This window comes from Ictidomys tridecemlineatus, chromosome 12, assembly GCF_052094955.1.
Source record: "Ictidomys tridecemlineatus isolate mIctTri1 chromosome 12, mIctTri1.hap1, whole genome shotgun sequence".
Classification (NCBI taxonomy): Eukaryota; Metazoa; Chordata; class Mammalia; order Rodentia; family Sciuridae; genus Ictidomys; species Ictidomys tridecemlineatus.
Genome location: NC_135488.1, coordinates 53,850,474 through 53,875,735, shown reverse-complemented (window position 1 = coordinate 53,875,735; position 25,262 = coordinate 53,850,474). Strand labels below are relative to the sequence as shown.

Genomic DNA, 25,262 nt, shown 5'->3' with positions numbered 1-25,262 from the left:
GGAGTTTAGAAGAAAAGAGAGCTATTCCTATTGGTCAGTGTGAGTGCAGCACCTTCAGTGATATGTGAACCTGTATTGGGTGGATATGTGGTGGTATGTTGGGAGCTTCTGCACTGTAAGACTCCACAGTATGTCTGGGGTAACGTGGAACTACTTCTTAGGCAATCCTCAAGTCCATTTGTGATTGATGGAGTGCATAGTGGAAAAAACATTCTGATGAAGCCATGGCAGAGAAGTCAAGGAGAAATAGAATAAAGGCTATGAGGGATTTGGCAATTTTCTCATTGCTGGGGAGCTTTCACAAACACTGTTTTTATGTAAATAAGTACCATAACAGTCTTTCTTGTGTAGAAATTCCACTTTTGACAGGATACCTAAAGTTGTACATTACTTTGTTCTGGTAACATCAAACATTGCAGAATCCCCTACATATGTAGTCAACAGGGGATTGACTTACCAAGTAATGAGGCAATAACATTAGGGAATAAGTTACTAAAAAATAATGTTTAAAAATATACAGAAAAATATAGGTGGTAATAGTGTTGCATGCCTATAATCCCAGCTATTGATTGAGGAGGCTGATGCAAGAGGATCAGAAATTCCAGACCAGCCTGGGCAACTTAGTGAGACCTGTCTCAAAATAAAAAATATAAAGGACTGAGGATGTAGCTCAGTGGTAACACACCCTGGATTGAGTCTCCAGTACACAACACACACTAAAATAAAATGAATACTGCATAGAAAATATTTGAGATATAATAAGAGATAAAATAAGCAGAGACAAAAAATATGATATATACTGAGGTTGCAATTTTATGCAGATTTGATAATTTCAGACTAAACTCTACAAATTATCATATGGCAAGAACAACTACTCATCACAATATGAGCTTTTAAAACACATTACAGTTGGCCCTTTCTATCCACAGGTTCCAAGTCTGCAAATTCAATTAACTGTAGATAGAAAATACTTGGAAAATAATTGCATCTGAACTGAACACACATAGACTTTTTACTTGCCTTTATTTCCTAAACAATACAGTATAACAACTATCTACATAGCATTTACATTGTAATAGGTATTACAAGTAATCTAGAGATGATTTAAAGTATATGGGCATACATAGTTAATATGCAAATACTATACCATTTTACATAAGCCTCTCAGAACCAATACCAAGAGATGATTGCGCCTGTTCAAGTTGTCTCTTCCCACCAAAATATAAGCCCTTCTAAGGCATACATATTATTTAATTTGTATCTTCGATGTCTTCCATATATATAGATACTTTAGTATTCACTGGATGACTAAATGAATCAGTGATTAGGTATTGTTATTAAAATATGTGTTGTGCTTTTATAGTGACCTTTCAATAAAATGTTTAATATGAAAATATTACCCAATATCTTTACTAGGTGGTGGGTTAACTTCTCTATCCATTTCCCATTTCAACCCTGTAACAACTTTACAAGGCAGATGCTGTTACTATTTTATATTTTATTATTGAGGAAATTTAGGCTCAGAGATGCAAAGTGTCTTGCTCGACTGACAAGAATAACAGAACAGGCTCTTAGCAATTATATGATTAAGAAATTTAAGTTTATAGAGTGATGAAGAGGATCAGATGCTTCAGAGAGGACACTTGAAACAGAAGCAAGAGCAAAAGGGGTTTCTCTTTTCCCCTTATCCCCCAAATGTCCTCATTGTGTGCTCAGTTGCAAATATAATACTGAGCCATCATTCTCTGGTCAAGTAATCCTTTGGGTAGAAGTCTCCCCCATCTTTCAGAACCTCTGTTACTAGCAGTTAAGCTGATAAACTCATGCCAGTGTGAGACAGCTCCTTTTAAAAAGGATTCCTTAATACCTTGACAAAAGGGGATACTTTGCTAGGACAGTCTCCATAGCAACCAGACATGCCTCTCCTCAAAGCAAGTTTCAAAGGTGGCACTTAGTATGCTCTTATGTCCAAGTTATGGAAGCCCATCCCTCTTAAAGCCAGTTCCCATGTCTAACATGGGATGTTTCTGTCTTGCCTCCCAGATATTTCAGGAAGGTGTCCTATCCATATCTTACTGAGTCGTCAAACTCCATCTATAATGCGGGAACCATGTTCTGAAAGAACCTTGATTTCTAGATACAGTAGGCAGGTATATGTTAATTCCTTCCTGGGTGCAGATTGTGTTAGTCCAGGTAAGAGAATAAAGCTTCAGATTGCAACCTAGCACTCTTCGCAGTTATAGAGAATAGCAGCTGGCATGGAATTTGTACCATCTTCCTTTTCCTCTGTGGTTTTATGCAGCCACATGACTGGTGGCTGTAAATTCAAGTAATTCCCTTTTAATAGTAAATAAGCTCATTTTATCTTCAAATTTATGATGATGATGAAATATTAACACAAGGAGCAAGTACTTTATGGACCTCCAAATTGCTATTCTCTTTTATTTCAATAGTGTGTTCTTCTTAAAATACCAATATGATACCTGAAGTTGTAAAAATTAATGAAATGATACAGCATTTGGGGGTTGAATGCACTGAATATGTTCTGTGTTTGGAATTGAACAGAATGACGAATATTAAAAAATGAAATTTGATTTCCAGGGCCAGAAAAGGAGAAAATGTTCTCATCTTTCTGATGTACCTCATATCACTTTGCAGCTACAAGCCTAAATACTTTATTACCAGAGGTTTTTTAATGTCTAATTAAAGCTCAATCTTCTAAGCATTTTGACTTTTCTTGTAAGTGTTCAAATAAGACCGTGTGGTATTTTGAGATGGAAATTGATTTCCGTGGCAGTGTCCACACACAACTGAGTGGCACTGTCATAATGCATACTTCATCTGGAACTGTGAGCTATGTGGGATGTTTTCATGAATAAAAAGCATCTTGTGTGGGCTGGGGTTATAACTCAGTTTGCTTAGCATGAGGTCCTAGGTTCATTCCCCAGCACAAAAAAAAAAAAAAAAAAGATTAAAAAAAGAAATCTTGCATTTTATATGGTCACAGTGTATATTTTATGAAAGCTTCACATTTTTTTTATTTTGATTTTTTTCAACTTCACTGTCTCATCAGTCTCCCAAGAATATTGCCACTCTGATTTTGGTCAACTCAGGTGCTCATCAAAGGGGTAGGGAGTGGATGCCAATTGCAATACAAATTCAGTTCATGAAGCAAGCTGTTTTCTTACGAGAATCAGCATCAGCTGTCTTTGCTGATTTATTTTCTGACTAATTCTGCTAATATTATTATTTGCTTCACACTTCGCTTTCTTACACACTGTGTCCCAGAAGAGGAGGGAAAAAAAAAACATAATCATTGAGCAGCCAGAAAGTTGTACTCAGGCAATCAGAAAAGAAATATTATGAGATGGACATCTTACCTGTCTTTGATATGGGTAATGATTTCCACCCAGGAGCACTGATCTCTTCTTTTTTTAAACTCTTAAAGATCTTGATGTAGGTAGCACACAATTTAGTGATGGCGTCTAAGCTCCCTCTTTTTCCCCCAAGATAATTTGTTCTTAAGGCACTATGTCAGAGATAGAAGACTGGTCTAGTCCTTTTGCCTTTTACTTCCCCAAATGTATTATGCTCTCAAAAGTTATGGAGGAGCGCTTCCTTTCATAGTTAGATTGCTGAGGGCAGGGGGTGGTTAATACAATAGGCCACCTATACTCATGGCCTATTCAACTTTCAGAAACCCCAAATCAATTTAAATAGACCAAAATTTAATACCTGATGATAGACTTTATTGTTTTGTAAGCTTCCAGGAAGGGAAATAACTCTTGTTGTCTTGGTGAAGTTGCAAATAATTCAAGACTGGAGAAAGTAAAGGCCAGAGCCAGCTGGACGTGCATGTCCCATAAATGTTGGTTGACTTGAGCCAGTTCCAAAATTCTAACAGATTCAATCACATTGCTCAGTGTCTTGGATCGTAACCTATTAGTGGCCTATGGTCTTCTTTTTTATTCCTATTGATCGCTTCAAATGTTTATGATTCTAGCCCACGGTTTCCTCCCTTCCCTCTCCCCACCACCTCCTTCACCATGTTGAATGGATATTAGAGTAGAAAATACTGTGCTTTGGCCTGGCACCATGGTGGTGCACGCCTGTAATCCCGGCCTCACAGGAGGCTGAGACAGAAGGATCCTGAGTTCAAATCCAGCTTCAGCAATGATGAGGTGCTGAGCAACTCAGTGATACCCTGTATCTAAATAAAAAATACAAAATAGGGCTGGGGATGTGGCTCTGTGGTTGAGTGCCCCTAAGTTTAATCACTGGTACCCATCATCCCCGTCAAAAAAGAAGAAAGAAAAGAAAAAACTGTGCTTTGAAAAATAAGATACTTTACCAAAGAGTTTCTGATATCATAATATTAGAGCTATAATTAAATAATAGATAATTGAAGCTGGGAAAAGTGGTGAATGCCTGTAATCCCAACCTCTCAGGAGGCTGAGACAGGAGAATTGCAAGTTCAAAGCCAGCCTCAGCAAAACTGAAGCGCTAAGCAACTCAATGAGACATTGTCTCTAAATAAAAAAAATACAAAATAGGGCTGGGGATGTGGCTCAGTAATTGAGTGCCCCTGAGTTCAGTCCCTGGTACCAAAAAAGAAAAAACAAAGATAATTGACAAAACTGTGAGAATCAAAATACCTACACCCATGTTCAGAGTTACCAAGATGCCAGTAGTTTCAGTGAGGAGAGAAAAGCAAGCCAAAAGAAAATCGGGAAGGTAGGGATCTGGATCAAGTCCATGACCAATTTAAAATAAGCAAGACTGCCTTCGGAGATACTGAAATCTTTAACATCACATTGAAAATATTTTCAGAATGTTTCAGAACACAATGCAACGTAAATGAAATTCTGATTTTAAGTGGAATTAAACAGTAGGAATACATTGCGCAGTGAAGGTTGCCAGACTGTAGGATTTGTGGAGCAGGAAAATTAAATAGAATAAATAATTGGAGGATTACTCAGAGTTGCCAGCTCCTTACTTTTGCCACAGCCTGCTACCTCTGTCCTCTAAGATTCTATGGGTAATGAGGTTCCCATGTTAGACCTGAGCCAGAAAACGGTTTGTTTAAGCAAAGGATGAGAAAACACTTCAAAAGACACACAAAGAAAAATTTATTGTCGCCATGTGGATGTTACTGGTTGACTTTCTCATATATAAGATCCTAGCTCTTCTCAGCCCTAGGTCCCCTGGGTTGACCTCCACCAAGTGACCCAGAGCCAGCATGGATGTGAAGCTATGTTCTGGACTGCTACCTCCAGAGCCATTATTTCCTTGACAGTGTTAGTTTGTTCTTGCTTTTCTTACAGGGATGCAAGAAAATATTAACCCATGATCTGGTTCCTGGGACATTTTATGTTTTCATGTTGTTGTGCCACATTCTTTTTAAATTGTCTTCTACTTTCAAAAGTGTGATCTCAAGTGTCTCTCACACCAAGCAACGATAGTAAAGGGCAAACAAAGCCTTCATCTAAAATCATCATTTCACGGAATGAAAAAGGTTGTTCAAGAGCAGACGTAGGAAGAATTTAATTGAATATTAAAAGACAGAACTTGACATTAGAAAGATATAACTTTATGAAAATTTTTCTACATTATTCTGATTTTATTTTATTTTTTTCCTGCCTTCATAGACAGGGGGATATTGCATTCTGGACTCACTAACGACCAGAATGTAGAAACCATGGTTGAACACTATAGCATTGGTAAACATTTGCTAGAAGATAAATTGAAAATTTTTCTAGTCAGATTAAGGTGTAGCTCCACTTTATTTTTGAGCACCTATGGTACATGCCAAATCACCACATGAAGTTCTACTCAATAAGTTATTCTTTCATTCATTCAATGAACATTTATAGACTACTTATTCTTTGTCATGTACTGAATCAGGCACTTGGAATGTAAAATTATGTAAATATAGAATACAAATATAACAAAGGTTAATCAAAATGCAGAATGGAGAAAATCTGAGGTAGCAAAAGGAAATGGAAGTTAAAGAGCTATGTGTTATTGTCCCTGCTGGGCTTTTAGAAAGTTTTATGCCCGTGGGCATTTAGTATCCTTTCCTGTGAATGAGTACAACAAGGAATATTTGTCTTTTCTAGTATTTGTTTTGAAAACTAAGTATAATAGTGAAAATTATCTGAAGATCAAAGGTACACCACATTTTGTAAGAAATGACATGATAATGTTTATAACTCATTTAAACTGTGATTTCTCCCACTCCCTATTTTCATGGTAATAGACATAATGTATCCTTCATCTTTCTTAAAACCTTCAGAAAGGGATTCTTACACTAGTGACTTATTGAAGTAACCTTTGAAAGTATTCCTGGTATCACTGTCCACACTTCATGCTACTGATGAGCAAACTGAATACAAAGTTATTACATAGCTGCTTAGTGGTAGAACCTGGATTGCTAGTTCTGAGATCCCCCACTTCTCTGCACTGGGCACTTGTGGTTTACTTCACATTAGGAATTATGCACATGTGTAGCACATTTTCATCTCTAAGGGCATCAAGGCAGCTCTCAGCCTCCTGGTTCTGGAGGATAGAGGTGAGTAGGATACCAAGGACAGATGGCTCAGAGGCTCCAGAGGATTCTGTCTCTTCTAATCACTTGTTTTATTTGCCCTACTGACCATAGCTCTCGATGACCTTCTCCTCTCCTTTGACCTTTCTAACCCTCAATCTCCTGTCCTCTTGACACCATCCTGATGGAACTGATCAGTTCTCTGATGGCAGTTTTGCCTGCTGTTGACCTTGACCTATCAATCTGACCTTGTAATAACAATGTTCGACCCTTGATAAGAAGGAATAATTTAAATTGAACTGCCTGACCTGAGAACTTTGAATTTAATTCTGCTGTTTTGGCTTGTGTAGTATTTTGGAAAAATCAAAATTTTAATGCCTTGATTGTAGACTTGCATGTTCTAATTTGCCATGTTCTCCACCATTGCCTACTGAGTCACATCATCCTTTTCTATACAACTCTCTCATCTGTCCCTGAAGGCATTTGAGTGGCTGCTGATAGCCTAGCATCTTCAGGCAGGTCTGGGTTCCTGTGGGCAGAGCACTTGAATTTTCAGCTTACAATGAGTCTCAAAATCCAAAGTATTGCCCGTAGCATTTCTCTTACTGGTCAGAGTTAAGTACTGATGTGGCCTGGATCATAGGATTCTGTATTTCATGGTGAATCTTAGGAGGTCCAAGAAAGTATAGACAGATCAGGGCAGTCCATAGAAAAAAAAAAAACACTCCAAACAAACTCATTTAAATATATATCATTGTGTTGTGCTTGCAAATCTTGAAGCAAAAATTTGTTTTTAAGTGTCTGGGTTGCGGGGGGCAGAAATGCCTAAACTAGCATATGAGGAAGTAATATTTGGATAAACACAGAAGGGTTTCTTTATCATATTGGTTATAGGATTCTCCCAAGAATGACCTTTTCCCAGAGAAGGTGAAAGGTTATACAATAGTATGCTTTCTGTTGGCCCAGTGTGGTTTTTCACTTGAGTCCTCTTCAATGCAGGTTGCCAATTTGGCCTGTTCCATCTCCAACAACGAGGAAGGGGTGAAATTAGTCCGAATGGCAGCCACACAGATTGATAGCCTGTGTCCTCAGGTAAGCCTCCAATATTTTATTTTGTAAGTCAGTCAACGACTTGATACTCAGGACCCCCTGCACTCAAACCCTCATATCCCTTCTGTCCTTGCCTAAATTTCTTCTGACTGGTTTATGTTACTCACCAATCACGGGCTCTTTAAAGTTCTGCCTTTCTTAAAAAGAACTTCTAACTATTCCATGTATTATTGTGACAATTATTGTCTTTTCTACTCATATTGACTTATTCTGTTTGTTTTGGCTTGTTATTTAAATGCTCACTATCTATTTACCTTGTCTCAACAAGTAAATTATAGGTTTGCACAGGTAGAAAGGAAGAGTTATATTTCCTACATATCTACATTAACTTGTCCAGTAAATTCCTCTTGAAACCTGAGGCTAATTACTGTATCTTAAAAAGAAGAAGCAAAACAAAAATGAATGGTAGCTGATAACCTACTGTATCTTTTGTGTTTGGCATTGTCCTGAACACTGACAACCCATGTATCTGTAGAATGTGCAGAGCACCATGTTTCAATATGGTCTTTCACCTGCTTGCTCCCCTTTTGGAGGAATGTGGTCATCATGTCCCTGGATTGTTCCTAACAAATAGGTCATCAATGCTGCTCTCACACTGGCGGCACGGCCACAGAGCAAAGTTGCTCAGGATAACATGGACGTCTTCAAAGACCAGTGGGAGAAGCAGGTGCGAGTGCTAACTGAGGCTGTGGATGACATCACCTCGGTGGATGACTTCCTGTCTGTCTCAGGTAATCACAGGCCCCTTACCAGGCAGCTGGAAGAGGGAACAGGATGAGATAAGAAATATCTCACAGATGTCATGGGTCTGTGATTCAAGTGCTTTCCTTGGCCCTTTGAGCACTGGATCATCTCTGCAAATGTGATTATAACACCTTCTTGAAAATTTTTATTTCTAGATACTGAGTCGAGTCATCAGAGGGGGAAAAACACAACTTTCTGATAAAGATGTCAGAGCCTGGACATATTATTTAAAGAGGTTTAGATTCTCTTTTGGTTTTTAAGCAGGAGGGATTTTTGAGTACATCTGAATCATCATATTAAAAAAGGTTACAGATTATCAGATTGGCCTATGTGGTCTATGTCTTAAAAACAGGCAATTGGTTATTCCAATTTGGCTATCTTAAGTGTCATTTTTCCAATAAGTGAAGGTCTATGACGAGTCGGGTAGAAATATCAGGAACAGAATTAAGCCACTAGAAGGCACAGGAAAGCCATCAAGGCTCTGAGCATCTGTCTGTTAGGTTGCATAAGGCAATGAGTAAAAGGAAAGGGAACTAGTCATCACTGTAATTGTAACTTTCTTCTTTGCACATGAAGCCAGACTGGAGGGTGCTAGCAGATTTGAATAACTATGAAGTCAATTTGACTTTTAATGGGGACTCATTTTGCTGTTCAAGATCAGGTTACCAACCAGCAAAGGGGCCTTTTTTTTTTTTGCAAACACCAGTTCACTGTGGGGAGGAGGTGACTACAAATAGAAGTTTTCATGAGGCATTAAAAGAACCAGGTGACCCTTGAAAATTCAAATTGGCCAGGTGTTGGTTCTGCTGACAGGTTTATAGAGCTCACTCCTACCTAGCCCCTCAGCACAAGACACATCACTGCTGGTAGGAGCCAGGCCTAAGGGATCTCTGACTACAGCCATGCAGAAGGATTTCTGGAGTGAAGGCGTCCATGTTTGGGTACTTTTCCTATTTGCCATCTTTCCTTTTCATGAAGAAGCAGACAATGAATTATATTAGACACTTGTTTGGGGGGCTTGTCTGAGAGCAGTGTAGTTGAATCTTATAGATCTGATTATCCAAAAGCCAAGTTTTCACTGATGGAGAACAAGATGAGGAAAAAAAAAATGAGCTACCACGTGCATAAGGTCTGTAATTTTCTGTTTGCTTTAATTCTCACCAAAATTCTAATATAAATATTCGTATACTAAGTCTTCCTTTGAAAAAACGAAGCCAGTGAAAGGGGAAGTAACTTGGCAGAAATGGTATTGAATCATGATCACTTTTTTTCAGAAACTTCACGGTTCTCTGTAAGTTAAGATTAGAAGGGAAATTTCTTTCCCTTGGTGCTTTCTACTTTCTGCTTTTCTACTTTCACTTCAGATCCCTTCTCCTACCTCTGGTATTCTCATTCCGATTTCTAATCTTGTTCAGAAACCTGTCTTGTTTTTTCTTCCCAAGGTGCTTGGTTTTTGATGACTTGTCAAAGCAGCTCTTCATTTAAATATCCCCCTGTCTAGGGGTTGGCTGATTAAAAAAAAGAACTCAATATGTTACCATTTCTTGAGTTTTTGCTTTGCCAACGGCTGAGCCCTCATACTGTAAAAGATGCCCCCCAAATACTTTTCTCGTAAGGTGCTTAGAAATTGTTTAGATAGATATTTTGAGGATTCAGGTGCTAGGGAATAGAAAGTTAGCTACCGATACTAAGTCTACTTCTAGTGTCTACTTATTATTTATGAAGGTGACTGCAGGGTCCCCACCCAACCTCAAACCTCATATAGCCAGCATGATAGCCCCTGGAAATCTTCCTCTGAGTCCCCTTCAAAGTACAAATACATAGATAATATCCATACAATTACCTTTTATTCAGAGAGGGATCATTTGGAAACTTAAAACTTTCCCAACTTCTCTTTTTCTTCAAATACATGTACAAAAATTTCTTGGGGGGGAGGAGGGTGAGGTAAGGAGAAGCAATGTGAGCAGGCCTTATCTCAGGCTTTTTGAATAGTGCAAAGCTTTTCTTAATTTCCTTCCCCCAAGCCCTGCCTCTGTCACCTTTCTCCCTGGCGTTCCTTTGTGCATCTCATTATTACCAGCAACAAGAACAGCTTTGGCTCTGGCAGATAACACCCTTGTGGTCCAACCCTAGTTGTACAAATGCCATGGCAGGCCATGAACAGATGCTGTCAGTGAGCCAGGTTGGCAGGGCCTGCTGGGGCATGCCTTCGGAGTTGACAATCAGGCAGTGGGCACCTTTCTACAGATACAGCCTGGCAAAAAAAATGACACAACCCACTCTTTCTGTTGCTAGGCTGTGGACACAGCCAAATAGCTGGGAAAGTGTTTTTCCTCTGATCTTTGAGGTAGAACCAAACATTTTGCATCACTCTATTGCAAGTTTGGCCTAGGAGATGGTATTTTGCAACGACATGAATAGAATTGTATGTATCAGTTTCTTCTTGGGGACTATCTATTCCAGCCTGAAACTCTATATTAAAAAAATACGAAAAAAAATTTTTTTAAAAGACTATAGTTGTTTTTTTCTTTTCTTCTTTTTTAAGGCTACCTGAACTTGTATATCTGAGAGTTTAATTTGTTCAGCTGAAATGCAACAAGTTTGGGAGCAGCAATGCTAGCTATTAACATTACAAGAGCAGAGCCAATTTTCAGTGTGGCCTGGGCTCATAAAAATGTGAAATAGCTGCATTAGAACATTTAAACCTTTCCTACTGGGCAAAAGCTACATTTTTTAATAGTGCTTTAAAATGAGCACCTTGGCATTAGCCATGTGACAGTTTAATTCTTGGGTTTGGCTCACAAAATTATAGAAATCTAAGATTTGACAAAACCCTTACCTCAATCCCATAATATCCAAATTTTGTTTTGTTTTGTTCTGTTTTTCCATTTCTTTTTTCTTTTTCTTTAATTTTTCTTTAAAAAATTCATACAGTGACTTTAGTTTAGAATTTAGAAATGGGAGCTTTGTGCTTTATAAAAATCAGGTAGTTTGGTCATCATTGATTAATTAAAATTTTTTTAGAATTACATATTTTTCAAGAGGTTGCAAAAATCCAAGGACATTTATTACAAAATATGTTGCAGTCAAATATTTAATGACATGTTTATGCCCCTTGCTTGATGTTAGAATGCACCATCGCATGTGCCTGGCAGTTTTTCCTAGCAATGTAATCTATGGAATAATATTGAGTTTATTACTACCTTCACTTTTTTTCTTTTCTTTTTGGAATAGCATTCCTCTATCTCCTTACTTTAGGAGGAATTATTATTCTTCAAAATACCTTAGAATAAAAATGTAAAATGTGTTGCTCCTCCCTCCCGCCCCAGAGAAGCTTAACCACTAAGCCATATTACCAGCCATTTCTATTTTATTTGAGACAGAGTCTTGCTAGGTTCCTTAGGGGCCTCGCTAAGTTGCTGAGGTTTGCTTGAACTTGCAGTCCTCCTGCTTTAGTCTTCCAAATTGCTATGTTACGGGTGTGCACCACCATGCCTGCTGGATTGCTCCTTTTTAATGGACATGTTTATCCAAAATCTTTTCCTTGATTATCTGCTATCTGTACAATGATTCCAGGAATGAAAATATGAATCAAGAATAGATTTTGCCTTCAAATAATTCATTGCCCTTCTTGATTAAAAAAAATTATATACATATATACCCAGTCCTGTTTAGAAACACACCACACTGACCTGAGGGTGCAGAAGTTATCTTGTACACTCTAAGAGCCCATATATACACTAAGCATAGTCTTCTGACCAAAGATTTCATGTCTATATGAACAGTTATGGCTATATTTCAAATACATTGTTAATGCTTTGGTGAACAAAATGCAAATTATTTTAAAGTATTCTCAACCCTATTGGCTTTTACATGTTTATCATCCATTAGTATAACAACTCTCATTAGAGAACTATTACTTGTTTTTCAATAAAAGGGGACCTGTAATTGGGGAATCTTGGGAAATCCTAAGTATACTATCTTAATATTTAAAAAAAATAAATTGACTTGAAAAATATATGTTTTTGGCATTTTTGTCTAGTATGAGATAATTGTATTTACTCTATATCTTCTATTCTATTTCATTTGTCTTCATGTCTATTTCGGTGCCAATACTATGTTTTTGTTTCTATTGCTCTGTAGTATAATTTGAGGTCTGGTATTGGGATGCCTCCTGCTTTGCTTTGCTTGCTAAAGATTGCTTTGACTATTCTGGGTCTCTTTATTTTTCAAAATGAATCTTATAACCACTTTTTCTCCTTCTATGAATGTAGTTGGAATTTTGATGGGAATTACATTGTATCTGTATAGTGCTTTTGGTAGTATGGTCACTTTGACAATATTAATTCTGCCTATCCAAGAACATGGGAGGTATTTTTATCTTGTAAGTTCTTCTTTAATTTAATTTCTTTAATTTCTTTAGTGTTGTATAGTTTTCACATCTTTTGTTAAATGACTGATTCCCACGTGTTGTTTGTTTGTTTGGTTTGGTTTTTGTTTTTTGCTTTGTTTTGTTTTGTTTTGTTTTTTTGAGGTTATTGTGAACGGGATAGCTTTCCTAATTTCATTTTCAGCAGATTCATCATTGGAGATTAGGAACACAACTGATTGATGGGGATGATCTTGTGTCCTCCTATTTTCCTGAGTTCATTTATGAGTTCTAAAAGTTTTCTGGGGGAGTTTTGGGGGTCTTCTAAATATAGGATCATGTGGTCAGCAAACAGGGATAATTTGGGCTCTTTTCCTGTTTATCTCCCTTTAATTTCCTTCCCTTGCCTGGTTGCTCTGGCCAGAGTTTTGAGGACTGTATTGAATAGGTGAAAGTGGGCATCCTTGTCCTGTTCCTGTTTTTAAAGGAAATGCTTTCAGTTTTTCTCCATTCAGAATAATGTTCACCTTGGGTTTATCATATATACACTTTACAGTGTTGGTTCAGGAACTTATTTTCTTAATTAGACTCCTAAAATACAAGAAGTAAAATAAAAAAATCAATGAGTGTGGTGGCATCAAATTAAAAAGCTTCTTCACAGCAAAGGAAACAATTGAGTGTGAAGAGAAAAGCCAAAGTGCGTGAGAAAATCCTTACCCCCTGCCACCTCAAATAGGGCATTCATATCCAGGATATACAAAGAACTCAAAAAACATAAAAAAAAAATAAAAAAACTAATCAATAAATTGGCCAAATAACTGAACAGACACTTCTCAAAAAGAAGAAATACAAATTATCAACAAATATATGAAAGATGTTCAATATCTGTAGCAATTAGAGAAATTCAAATTAAAACTACATTAAGATTTCATCTCACTCCATTAAAAATGGCAATTACCAAGAATACAAGCAACAATAAATGTTGGCAATGATGTGGGGGAAGAGGTACACTCATTCATTGCTGGTAGAACTGCAAATTGGTGCTACTGTTACCACTGTGGAAAGCAGTATGGATATTCTTCAGAAAACTTGGAATGGAACTACCATATAACCCAGCTATCCCACCTTTGGGAATATATCCAAAGGACTTAAAATCAACAAACTACAGTGATGCAACCACATCAGTTCACAATAGCCAAGATATATAGCCAACCTTGGTGCCTTTCAACAGATAAAGCAAATGTGTTGTATATACACAATGGAGTTGTTACTTAGCCATAAATAAAAATGACTTTATGGCATTTGCTGGTAGATGGATAGAATTGGAGACTGTCACGTAAAGTGAAATAATCCAGTCCCCAAAAGTCAAAGGTCAAAAGTTTTCTCTGCTTTGCAGAAAGTAATCCAAAATAAGAGGGGGGGGGGAGGATAAATAGAAAAGAATATAAGATCAGTGGAGTAGACAAACTGGAATAAAGGAAAAAGACACTGGAATAAACCTGACCTAACTTTCATATATATATATATATATATATATACATATATATATATATATATGAATATACCATAGTGAATCTCACCACTATATATCCACAGACACTAATTAAAAAAATAAACTACAAAGAAATAGCAGAAATATCACTAAAATAGAGGGAAGAGAACAGGGAAAGGAAGGAGTGAAGGGAAACAGAAGTGCTGGGGACTGAATCAGAAAATTATATTCCATGCTTTTAAATTATGTCAAAATGAACCCCTATTGTCATGCATATTTAAAAGAACCAACAAAAATTTTTCAATTAGTAAACTGTAGAGTTAATAAGGTTAATATTTTATTCACAAGAAATCACTAACTTGTCTAACCACTTAACAAATTAGTTGATTGGGCTGATTAAAAAATGTTTTTGTTACCATGGATTTTCGGCCCTATGCTGTTTTTTCTCCAAATAAAAGCTCATTTTTTTCTTGTTTTTTAATTAAATTAGATCTATATTTCCATTTTGGGGAATAGTTGTTGTTTTCAAGCCCTACCAATTCATCTTAATATAGTGGGACATGAGTGCGCTTCTTCAAATTTTTAGAATTATTAAGTCCAGAGAGATTAATAACTGATATAATTAACAGAGTCCTCACTGTTTTACATTCGATTCCAAAATACTATCTTTTTTTAAAAAAAAATGCACAGAAAAGCAGTGGCTATGTCTATTCTTGGAGGAAGGTGTTATTCAGAGAAGAGGGCACCCAGGTGCGAGGTTTGGCAGGAAGCCCTTTCCAGCTGCTCCCTTCCAGGGGCCAGGGCACAGTATAATTGTCTCAAGGAATCCAGCAGGGCAGTAGAAGAGGCTTATTTCAATCATTTTTTTTTTTTGTATGTAAAATCCTTTGCCACGTTTTATTTGAGTGAACATTTTCCTCAGGTTTCCTTTTGAGGTGAGTTCATCTGTTCTAATCCAAAATCTCATGAAAGGATAATTTTTAGAAGTTCCTTAATAAAAGTAAAAACTTCTTAAATCTATATTTTCACAACTATGTGTGTGTGTGTGTGTGTGGTTGGTTTTTTATTGTTGTTGTTTGTTTGTTTTGTTTTTGTTTTGTTTTTGGTTTGTTTGACTCAGAAAAATTTTCAGCCTTTTGAAAGTATTACTTTTTTTGAGTTTAAGAAAGCTGAATACTTGAATTTAAATACTTTGTTGTTTTTCTATTTTAATTTATATTTGAAATTAAAGAACTAGAGAATATAGAAATCAGAAACTTACAATGGGTGAGAAAATCAAATTGTATAAGGTTACAATGGGATATTTATGAAAAGCAAATTAAACCTTCCAATTTTCTACCCACTTTCCAAATGAACAAATATTCCCTCTGAGTGCTGGATTTAATGAAAGTGGGAGGGATTCCCTAGGGTTTGCAAGGTCCCTTTTTCAACTCTCCTTCTTTGAGAACTTTAAACTCAGAACTAGTCCTGGGAACTTCTTAGATACATAATAATGTAATAATTCATTTAGTTCTCTAACTATTCATTGAATTTGGCAATTATAATTTTTAAAGATTAACCTATTACTGAGGACCATTGGCAAACTTGTTCTGTTTAGCTACTTAAAGCATGTGTGTATGTGTCTAAGTCTATTCATATGGCTATAAAAAATATCATAAATGAGGTTGCTTATAAACAACAAAATGTACTTCTCACAATTCTGAAGGCTGAAAGTCCAAGACGGAGGTGTCCTGTGAAACCCTGCTTCCTGACAGACTTTTCCGTAACCTTATGTGACTTGAAGGGGTGAAGGAAGTTTCTAGGGTCTCTTTTATAAAGACACTAATCCTATTCATGAGAGGAGTTCTGTCTTCATAACCTCATCACCTGCCAAAGTCCTTACCTATTAGTACCAGATCTCGTACAGTATGAATTCATCACTCAGACCATTATACATCTCTGGTTTCTACATTCTCTAGTTCTTTAATTTCAAACATAAATTAGAAGAGAAAAATAATAAAATGTTTAAATTTATATTTAGAATTTCAACATTAATTTGGAAGAGGGGTGTGTGTGTGTGTGTGTGTGTGTGTGTGTGTGTGTTTTCAGCTTAAAGTGCTTTTCTTTTTTTACATAGAATACCAAACTTTTTATTTCTTCTTCTTCTTCTTCTTTTTTTTTTGTTTAGTTTCAGTGGTACTAGGGATTGAACCCAGAGGCCCTCTATCACTGAACCACACCCAGCCCTTTTAATTTTTAATTTTTATTTGAGACATGGTCTCACTAATTTACTGAGAACTTACAATCTTCCTTCCTGCCTCTGGAGTTGCTGGAACTATAAGCATGCGCCACCACGCCCAGCAGAATACTAGGCCTTTTAAACATTTTTTTTTTTTTTAGAATTATGCTGTTCAAAGGACATAATTACATACATGGTAGATAAAACTTTGTTCCCTCGTTAGACTGTGAGATCAGGTGTTTTCTCTATGCCAGTAGAGAATGAAACTGCTCCTTCTCCTACATGTTATCTTCGTTGGGCAGTGACAGGAGATGAGAGAGATGCTTGTCTTGACTGAAATCTGATGCAATCAGCCACAAGATTGGATTGGATTTTAATTGTGAGGGAAGTCTGTGATCTTCACCTCATGAATTTTCCCATTGCATATACCTGCTATATGACATGACTTTAAAATACTGGGTGATATTTATTCTTTCCCATCCCTTAAATCTTTCTGTAGTAAACACACACACACACACAATCATACACACAATCATACACACAATCATACACACACAATGAAACAAACATGTAATCAAAGCTTCTACTTGGTTCAAGTTTAGAAAGGATTCTACTAGGTCAGATTACTTGATGTTGGCTACCACAACTCCTACAAGACCCTCTGGGCAAAAAGTCTCAATCTTTGAAACAAAGAAAGGGCTAGCTATTCTTTATATCAGTGGCAATGAAAGTCTCATTCCCAAAGTAGCAGCATTAACATCACTGGGAACTTCACAGAAACTCTGTCTTGGGCCCCACATCAGAGCTACTGAATCAGATATCCCACAAGTAGCACAGAGCAGTCTGTGTGATGCTGCAAGCCTTCTGGCTGATGCTCAGATTTTACAACTACTATTGTAATCATAAAGTATGCCCTTTAAGTACCATTTCAGTGTTATTAGGCATGCACTGATATATGCAAGGTGAGGACTCATGATAGTTGTTGAGTTAATTTTAGATTGGCTATTAAGTTCTGAGTGATATAAAGCCATATATAAATGTGTATGTATGCTCCCCACAGAAAATCACATCTTGGAGGATGTGAACAAATGTGTGATAGCCCTCCAAGAGGGGGATGTGGATACCCTGGACCGGACTGCGGGTGCCATCCGGGGACGGGCAGCTCGGGTGATACACATCATCAATGCTGAGATGGAGAACTATGAAGCTGGGGTTTATACTGAGAAGGTGCTGGAAGCTACGAAATTACTTTCTGAGACAGGTAAGCATGGATTTTAGATCTGTCCAAAATGTTAATGCCGTGATTAATTTCCATATCTGAATAAATCTGTTGCATTATTCTTAGAGGCCTTTTTGTTTTTAAATTTTGCACATGTCGTTGTAATCCTTTCAAAACTTGAACAGAGTGGAAGCTTTGTTTACATGTTTGTTTGATTGTATGTTTTTTTTTTATTACAGAAAAAATATAATTATTTTATTGCATTATTTTCACTGTACAATATAAAAGATAGAGTACTCGAATGTTTTTGTTTCTTGAACTTGAATTTGAACAACTTAAACCAATAGCAGTTTTGTTACTTTTTATGTGTGTATCATTTTATAGTGTTCACATGTCATCTCATTTGATTCTCACAAGGACTTTATGAAGTAGGCAGAGAAACTTTGATTATTTCCAATTACTGATGAGCAAATGGAGGTTCAAGTTCGATAACAGACCGAAGTGAGATGACAAGGATAGAAAATAGCTCCAATGTGATTGGAAGTTGTCATCTGAAACTTGAAAACCATTTTTCCATCTCTTGCTTCAGAGGACAAAGTCTTAAGGGGAAACACTGGACAGTGGGTGGGAAATAGCATAGATTGTGCATGACTTGGAACATTCTCCCAAAAAAGGAGGTGGTGGCTGCTGAAGAAGGCTGGACTGTCAGCACACTCCTTCACATGTCCTCCTCAAGGGCGTGTGCATACTGGGGACTCACTGCTTCAGTAAGGAACAGTTACTCAGGGGAGCCTGTCAGAGTGCTCTGGTGCATTGGGATGGAAAAACAACTCATTTCCACTGAGTTGGCAAAGCAATCTAAAACTTGAAGAATGTCAAAAGACTGGTCATCTCTCCTTTTTATTAATTTAGTTTTTGCTCTTGACTACAGTCTCTTGGCTTCAGAAGTCCCTTCTGTCTTGCATCTTTGCTTATGTGTGTGGGGTGAGGGATGAGAACAGAGAGAATATTCCAAGAACAGGAAACTAGAGGATAGAAAAGGAGAACTTCAATTTATGTTGTAGGGGGTTGTGAGCGAGTCATGAATTGGGTTGTAAGTATGTACAGAAGGGCCTGTGCCCTCTTGTCCCGAGGGAAGCCCTCTTGGATTTGTACATGGACTTTGGACATCACTATGCTTTTTAAACGTAGATGTCTCTGAAAGGTCACAAAGAGCAGTGTTCCAAGTTCTGCATGAGAAGACATATTAGTGGAGATATGTTTCTTTCTATATGGATTTATCATTTAAAGACTTGTTTAGATATTTATTAGCCTGGAAATAGCAAGGTAAAATCAACTCATTTTCTCGGAAATATAAGATGATAGAGTGTAATATCATAATAATGAGCACATGTAGAAATTGTTGCCGTTGAGAATTCTAGCAGACTTAGAACTTAAAATAATAATGATAATAATAAGATATCCTTACATTTTAATTAGCTGAGATTTAGTAATGGTTTTTTTTCCCAAATAGTCTTGCAATTACATTTAGTAGAGCAAACATAAGCAAACCATATAGCATTTCTTTCCTCAGATGGTGTTATGGTTTGTGTGTGAGATGCACCCTGAAAAGCTCTTGTGTTGATGAAAGAATGTTCTGAGGTGAGATGATTAGATTATGAGAGTTGTGACCTCATCAGTGGATTCATCCGTTGGGTGGATCAATAATGTGAATGGGTTGCTAGCTATAGGCAGGAAGGTCATGGTTGGTGAAAGTAGGTCACTGTGGAATGTCCTTGGGTTATATTATCCTTGCCTCCTCTCTCTCTCTCTCTCTCTCTCTCTCTCTCTCTCTCTCTCTCTCTCTCTCTCTGTTTCTGCTTCCGGACTGCCATGAGCTAAACAGTTTTCCTCTGCCATGCCCTTGAAACATGATGTTCTGCCTCAGCTTGGGCCAAAGCAATGGAGTCAGCTGACCATGGTCTAAACTTCTTAAACCATATGCCAAAATAAACTTTTCCTTCTCTAACGGGTTCTTGTCAGGTATTTTGATCACAGAGACCAAAAGCTGACTAATAACACACTTGGGAAAATTAGAAGCAGGTATTATACTCTTCAATTTAGAGACTTTTTTTTTTTAACCCTTGAAAGGAGATTCTGTAAAGTTTTTGTGATTCTTACCTGTTAGCTTGTCAGCTCTCTTCTTTTACAAAGTCTCAGCCTGGTGTGGTCTATCTAACAATATAGTATTACTTGCTTGAGGCTGACCCTAAATAAAGAGTATCAGAGAAAAATAGAAGACATGGAAACACAAGTCTTGCTTACACATAGACTAGAGGAAGAATTGTGGTAAATGAAAAATATAGAGCAAATTGCCAATTTATATGTGATTTGGTGGCCACAAAGAATTCAGGCATCATTCAGAAGACACGTTTTTATGTTTTCTCTTATTGTATCTTGGGTTACTTTAGTAAAAGGAGTGGTGTTTATGAGGTCAAAACCTCCTGAAAGGAAAGGTAATTGCTTAGTTGATTGAACTTTTAACATGATTTTCACCCAAACTCTAGGAGTGTAAATAATTTTCTAGTTGATTTTGTATATATAAAAAAAAAATCCTCAGTGAAATAACCAATTCTTTCTGGATTGTGTTGTCACTAACCAAGACTTAACCTCTTGTTCATTGTCAAACCATTTAACATTCTCATCCCAACTCTTCCTCCAAATGGTTGAGCATTCTGGAAACTTTTCTAAGGAATTCTCCTTACAGTGATATCTGCATTCCATTCCTAGGAGAATAGAGTGAATGAGTGAGAAATTTAGAATCTACTTTTCAGAATCTTTTTGAAGGTAACTTGGAAAGTAACCAGATAGAAGAGATTGAAATAGTGTTTATATAAAACTGTTAGAAATGATAAAAATAGGTGTTAAAGAAAAGTAGATGATATTGGGCTAAGAACTTACAAAGATATGTCAATTATTTGGCCTCTTTCTCTAATTATTCTTTATTTCATAAACCAGAATATATTGCTTCTTTATAACTAAGTAGAGAGATTGCCACAGAAATGGAAACAAACCACTTGCTGTTAACTAATTGCTAGTTAGAATTGCCAGTGAATAAGCTTGCGCAGATCAAGAACATGAACTTTGAGGAAGACCACAGAATCAATCAATTACAGTAATATAAGGCTAGTTCTAATGTGTGAATGTCTATGCTAAGGAGATATATAGCCTCAAAATAAAAACTTCTGTGCATGTGCCAAATCCTGTACTGATGCCAAATTTCTGCCTTTGGGTTAATATTTTATTTGAATTGATCACTTTTCTGTATAAACTTAGCTAATGTCATGAGAGTACATTTGATTTTGGGGAGAGAACAAAGGGGTGGTAGGCAAGAAGGAGAAGACAAGGAGAAAGATGAGAAAAAAAGAAAACAAATAAATTATTATGGTTTTTTTTTTCTTTTAAAAAATTGAGTTGTTTGATTTAAGACCCTGAGCTGTGCTACTGACACTTTGGTCTGAGCAATTCTTTCTTGGGGGTTAGAGGCCTGTGCTTCCTGTGCATTGTAGAATACTTAGATTCTTCCTCTACCCACTAGATGCTTGAGGCATCTGTTGCCTTTCCCACACTAAATTCTGATAATAAAAATTATCTCTAGACATTACCAGATTCCTGTGTTGGGGGTGACAATACCCACTGTGAATCACTGGCCTAAGGTAAAGAAATATCCCCAAATAGAGAAAAGTTTGAGTAGGGAAAAATGGAGCCTGTGTACTAAAGACACAGAGTAGCATGGTGTGGGAGTGTGTTGCAGAGAAGTATATATAAAAGGGCAGTGTGCTTAGCTAAACCAGATATTGCTGCAGAAGGTGACCACCAACACAGCCTAGCCCCTGTTTATGCACGTGAGTGACTGCAGGGTTGGGCCACTAAAGGACAGCTCCTACTCTGTGATATGATGGCCTTCCATGAGTGGCTATGAGGAGTGACAAAACCATCTGTGGTTTATTTTCCATGAATTATTTTCCTTCCTCAGTAAAGACAGTATTTAACATAAGAAGGATTTTTGTGTTGATATGAATGCAAAGTAAAATGTAAGAAAATAATTTCATGGAATACTAGTATGCTAAAATTATAGGACAGCATCATGTAAAAATTTACCTATTTATTTCTTAGGAAACCAACATAGCAATAAAATGGATCTACAGCAGACCCAATAAATACTTACATAGCTTTCTTGATGGGGTCTTCAATAAAACCTGAATTATAACAAATTGCCAACGGCTTGGTAGTTAGTACACGCTTGACCAGACTCATCTTCAGAAATCTCATTTGCAAAGTCAGGTTGCTGCAGAAGGCTGAGGGGGGTAAAAATATATTAGTGACATCATATTTAGATATCCATAGAGTTGTTCATTCTTTGCTGAATGGATTATATTCAAATGTCATTTTTATAAATTTGATAGCTCTTGCAGATTTGTGGCAATGTGACCATTATTGGGTTGAGAGTGCTCTGAGACTCTGTCAGACATTTCTCCTTTAGAGGACCAAAAAGGGAGACATTTAAGATGAAAATATTTTTAAATAAGTGTTCTGTTATTGATCATTCTGGAGGAAGAGGTTAAAATTCCACCATTTTGAAGAACACCTAGGCGAAACCAGTAGTACGATTTTTACTTCCAAGGTCTAGAACCTGAAGTTTAATAAGAGAGAAAGGAGACTCTTGACCTCCTTTCTGTATTGTTTACATAGGAAATGTAAGAGGATCAGCAAATAGAAAGCACTCAGCTGGAAATAATTTTGAAGGGTCCTTTTATCTCAGTTCAGTGCAATAGAGTGAACCTACGGTAGCCTGCCAACTAACTTTCATCTTAAACAAATTAGTTGATCCCTCTAGGATACAGTTTGGTGTATTACTTGATGTTTGATCACTCAAAGATGGCCAATATTATTAATCTTAGAATATGTATGTACATCACTGTTGCTGGTCTCTTGGTGACCACTCTCCATAGGAACTCATAGTGCCTGTGAATCCTGTGTATAAATCCACCGCTCCATCTGGATAGGTGCTTCATTGTTCTATCAGAACACATCTACACAGCTCCCACTATCCTCCCTATAATGTTCTTCATTTCCTCCTCCTCTTCCTTCTCAACATCTGTTTATTGAACTTATTCTTTAATGCTAACTCAGATCTCAGTTGGAAACCGAGAACTCTCAGTCTTTTGACGTATTTCCTCTTCAGCGTAAAAGGCTGCGCTCATAACCAGGTTCAGCTCCTAGAGCCAGGTGCTTCTGTGTGAAGCCACAGCCTAGAAGGCTTTTATCATACAATTAGCATTTAATATATATGCATTGATTAAATGAACACAAGCCATTGGGATATTGCACATTTTATTTTTAGTAGAGAATATGTTCATTGGCAACCTCTGGCTCACAGCCCAAGATTCCTAAATAAATGGAGAGAATTTTTTCCTTCCACTTTCTACATTTCAAAGGGGAGCAATCTGATTGACTCTTTGGGGCATACTTCCTCTTGGACCCACAGTAGGGTAGCATTTTACAATTGTACGGATTTGGGCCATCTGCCTTATCCTTGTGGCTGGATTGAGGGAAGGGACGAACAGAGGGAAATAATATCAATGTTAGAACAAGGTGGTGGGGACATCTCATTGGGAAGACAAAAAAGTTAGGTATTATAGATAGGAAGGACTGTTCCAGTCTAAGTCACTTCTCCATGACTGACCTTGAAAATAGATTATGGAAGTAATGAACTTCTACAGAAGCTATAATGACTGAGCTTGCTCAGCCTAGACATTTTAATATATTTTAAATGTGCTTTAATATAATCCTTACTATTGGTGTAAAGTATTTTATTTATTTCTGAAAGGTCAAAATGATAGTGATATTGAGGAAATGATGTGGCTGTTGGTGGCTTTGATGGTCCTGGTGGTGGGAAATCAGAAATATAGAAAGAATGAGAAGGAAATTTCAATCACTTAATATCCCTTAAAAAGGCAATGTGTAGTTTGTCTCAATGTCTTTTCTATATGACTGAATCCTATACAATCTACGTTATCCCAGACAGCTGATTGATAAGGATTTTAAATATCTTCATTTATTTGCTTTGTCCTAAAAACACACGTGAAGTTTTCTGGCTCAGAGCATAAACTTGTTGACAGCATTAGTTCCCCACATTCCATTTTCCCTGTCAGGACAGTGTAATGATGGGTTCTGTGTATGCAGAAGAGTCTGCACTATAGGAAAAGAAACATAAGATTATGGACGTGGAAGTTACATAGCAATTGGTCTTCAACTGCCCCTTCCCTTCTCAGGGCAAGAGAGAAGTATTTGCCTCTTATTATGACCATATTCCTTCCAGAAAAGGCCCTACTTAGATTGGCACAACTCTTGGGAGAGAAGTATATTGTTCCTGGTTTTATCCCCCCTTGAAATGTAAGCAAACATCTTGGAGGAAATAAAACTGTGAACCTCCCTCCAAGATATTTTTTTTAGGGCTGCTGTTGAGTTGTCCTTTGGATCAGGTGACCAGTCATTTTTGCTTAGACAACCCTAACCATACTGAAACATGAAAATTGATTTTTCTACATGGGCTTGTTTGTAAATGATGTGTTCTGCGACAATTCAGACCTGTGCAGCTCATGCAGCACAGGGCCTGAAGATCACCTCAGAAAATAAAACTTATGAAGAGAAAGGAAAATGCACAATTTTAACCTATTAATAAAATACACAACACATAGTATAGATGGGCTGGGGTGGACATAGGAAGGCTCACGATTACATAATTATGTGTTATAAATTTGGGGACACAGAGCAAAGAGTGTCCATTGTCAAAGAAAATACAAAAGAAAGGACATAAATCTGCATACCTACAATGTATCATAGCATGGCTGCAGAATCCTGGGAACTGCACATATGTGGTATTTCTTTGTCCCTTCAAGGGAACCAGTACTAGCATCCATGTTGCTGGTAGTGGAGAAGAAGTGGATCCTGTATGTCATGTCCAGCAGGGTGAGGGCTGGTGCCTACTGGCATTAGAGGCCAGGATGCACTGTGCACAAACTGAGGTAGTATGTAGCCCTATCACCAAGCTTCTCACAGAGGGGAATATGCCATATCAATGATGGGCACTTCAGTTTGAGAGGTGAAGAATACACTGACAGGCACTTGTTTGAAAGCACATGTAGTATGTCACTTTAGTACTCCAGAAATTGTTTTGATAATGGAAGAGGAAAACCTCTAAGTGTAGCTGAATAACCAGAAATAACTGATGGACATAAGAACTAGAGAGGTTCTATTTATCATGGTCAAAGTGACCCTGAGATCCCATGCCTCCCAGGTTTGTCTTCTAACATTAGCCAATTTCTTCCTTATCAGTGAAGTCCTCTAACTGTCCCATAAAACCTGCATCTCAACAAATTCCAATCCCATTCCTTACACCCATTACACCCATTATCTTTATTATCTGTGACATTCATTTGGTTCCAATATATGGCCTTATATTTCAAACACTTCATTTGTCCATTTGTTTATTTATTGCCTGTTTTTTTGTTTGTTGTTTGT

The 25,262-nt window shown here is 37.2% G+C and overlaps 1 protein-coding gene across 8 annotated transcripts in view; it reads left to right on the top strand.

Moving 5' to 3' along the window:
* The window catches only part of Ctnna2 (catenin alpha 2), a 1,061,169-nt gene that overhangs the window by 956,758 nt on the left and 79,149 nt on the right, over nt 1-25,262 (top strand). For all 8 annotated transcript variants that reach the window (XM_078028938.1, XM_078028939.1, XM_078028945.1 and 5 more), the window contains 3 exons: nt 7,547-7,639; nt 8,232-8,388; nt 17,541-17,741. In XM_078028938.1, the coding sequence (XP_077885064.1) occupies nt 7,547-7,639; nt 8,232-8,388; nt 17,541-17,741 (451 nt within the window). The remainder of the gene's footprint in view (nt 1-7,546; nt 7,640-8,231; nt 8,389-17,540; nt 17,742-25,262) is intronic.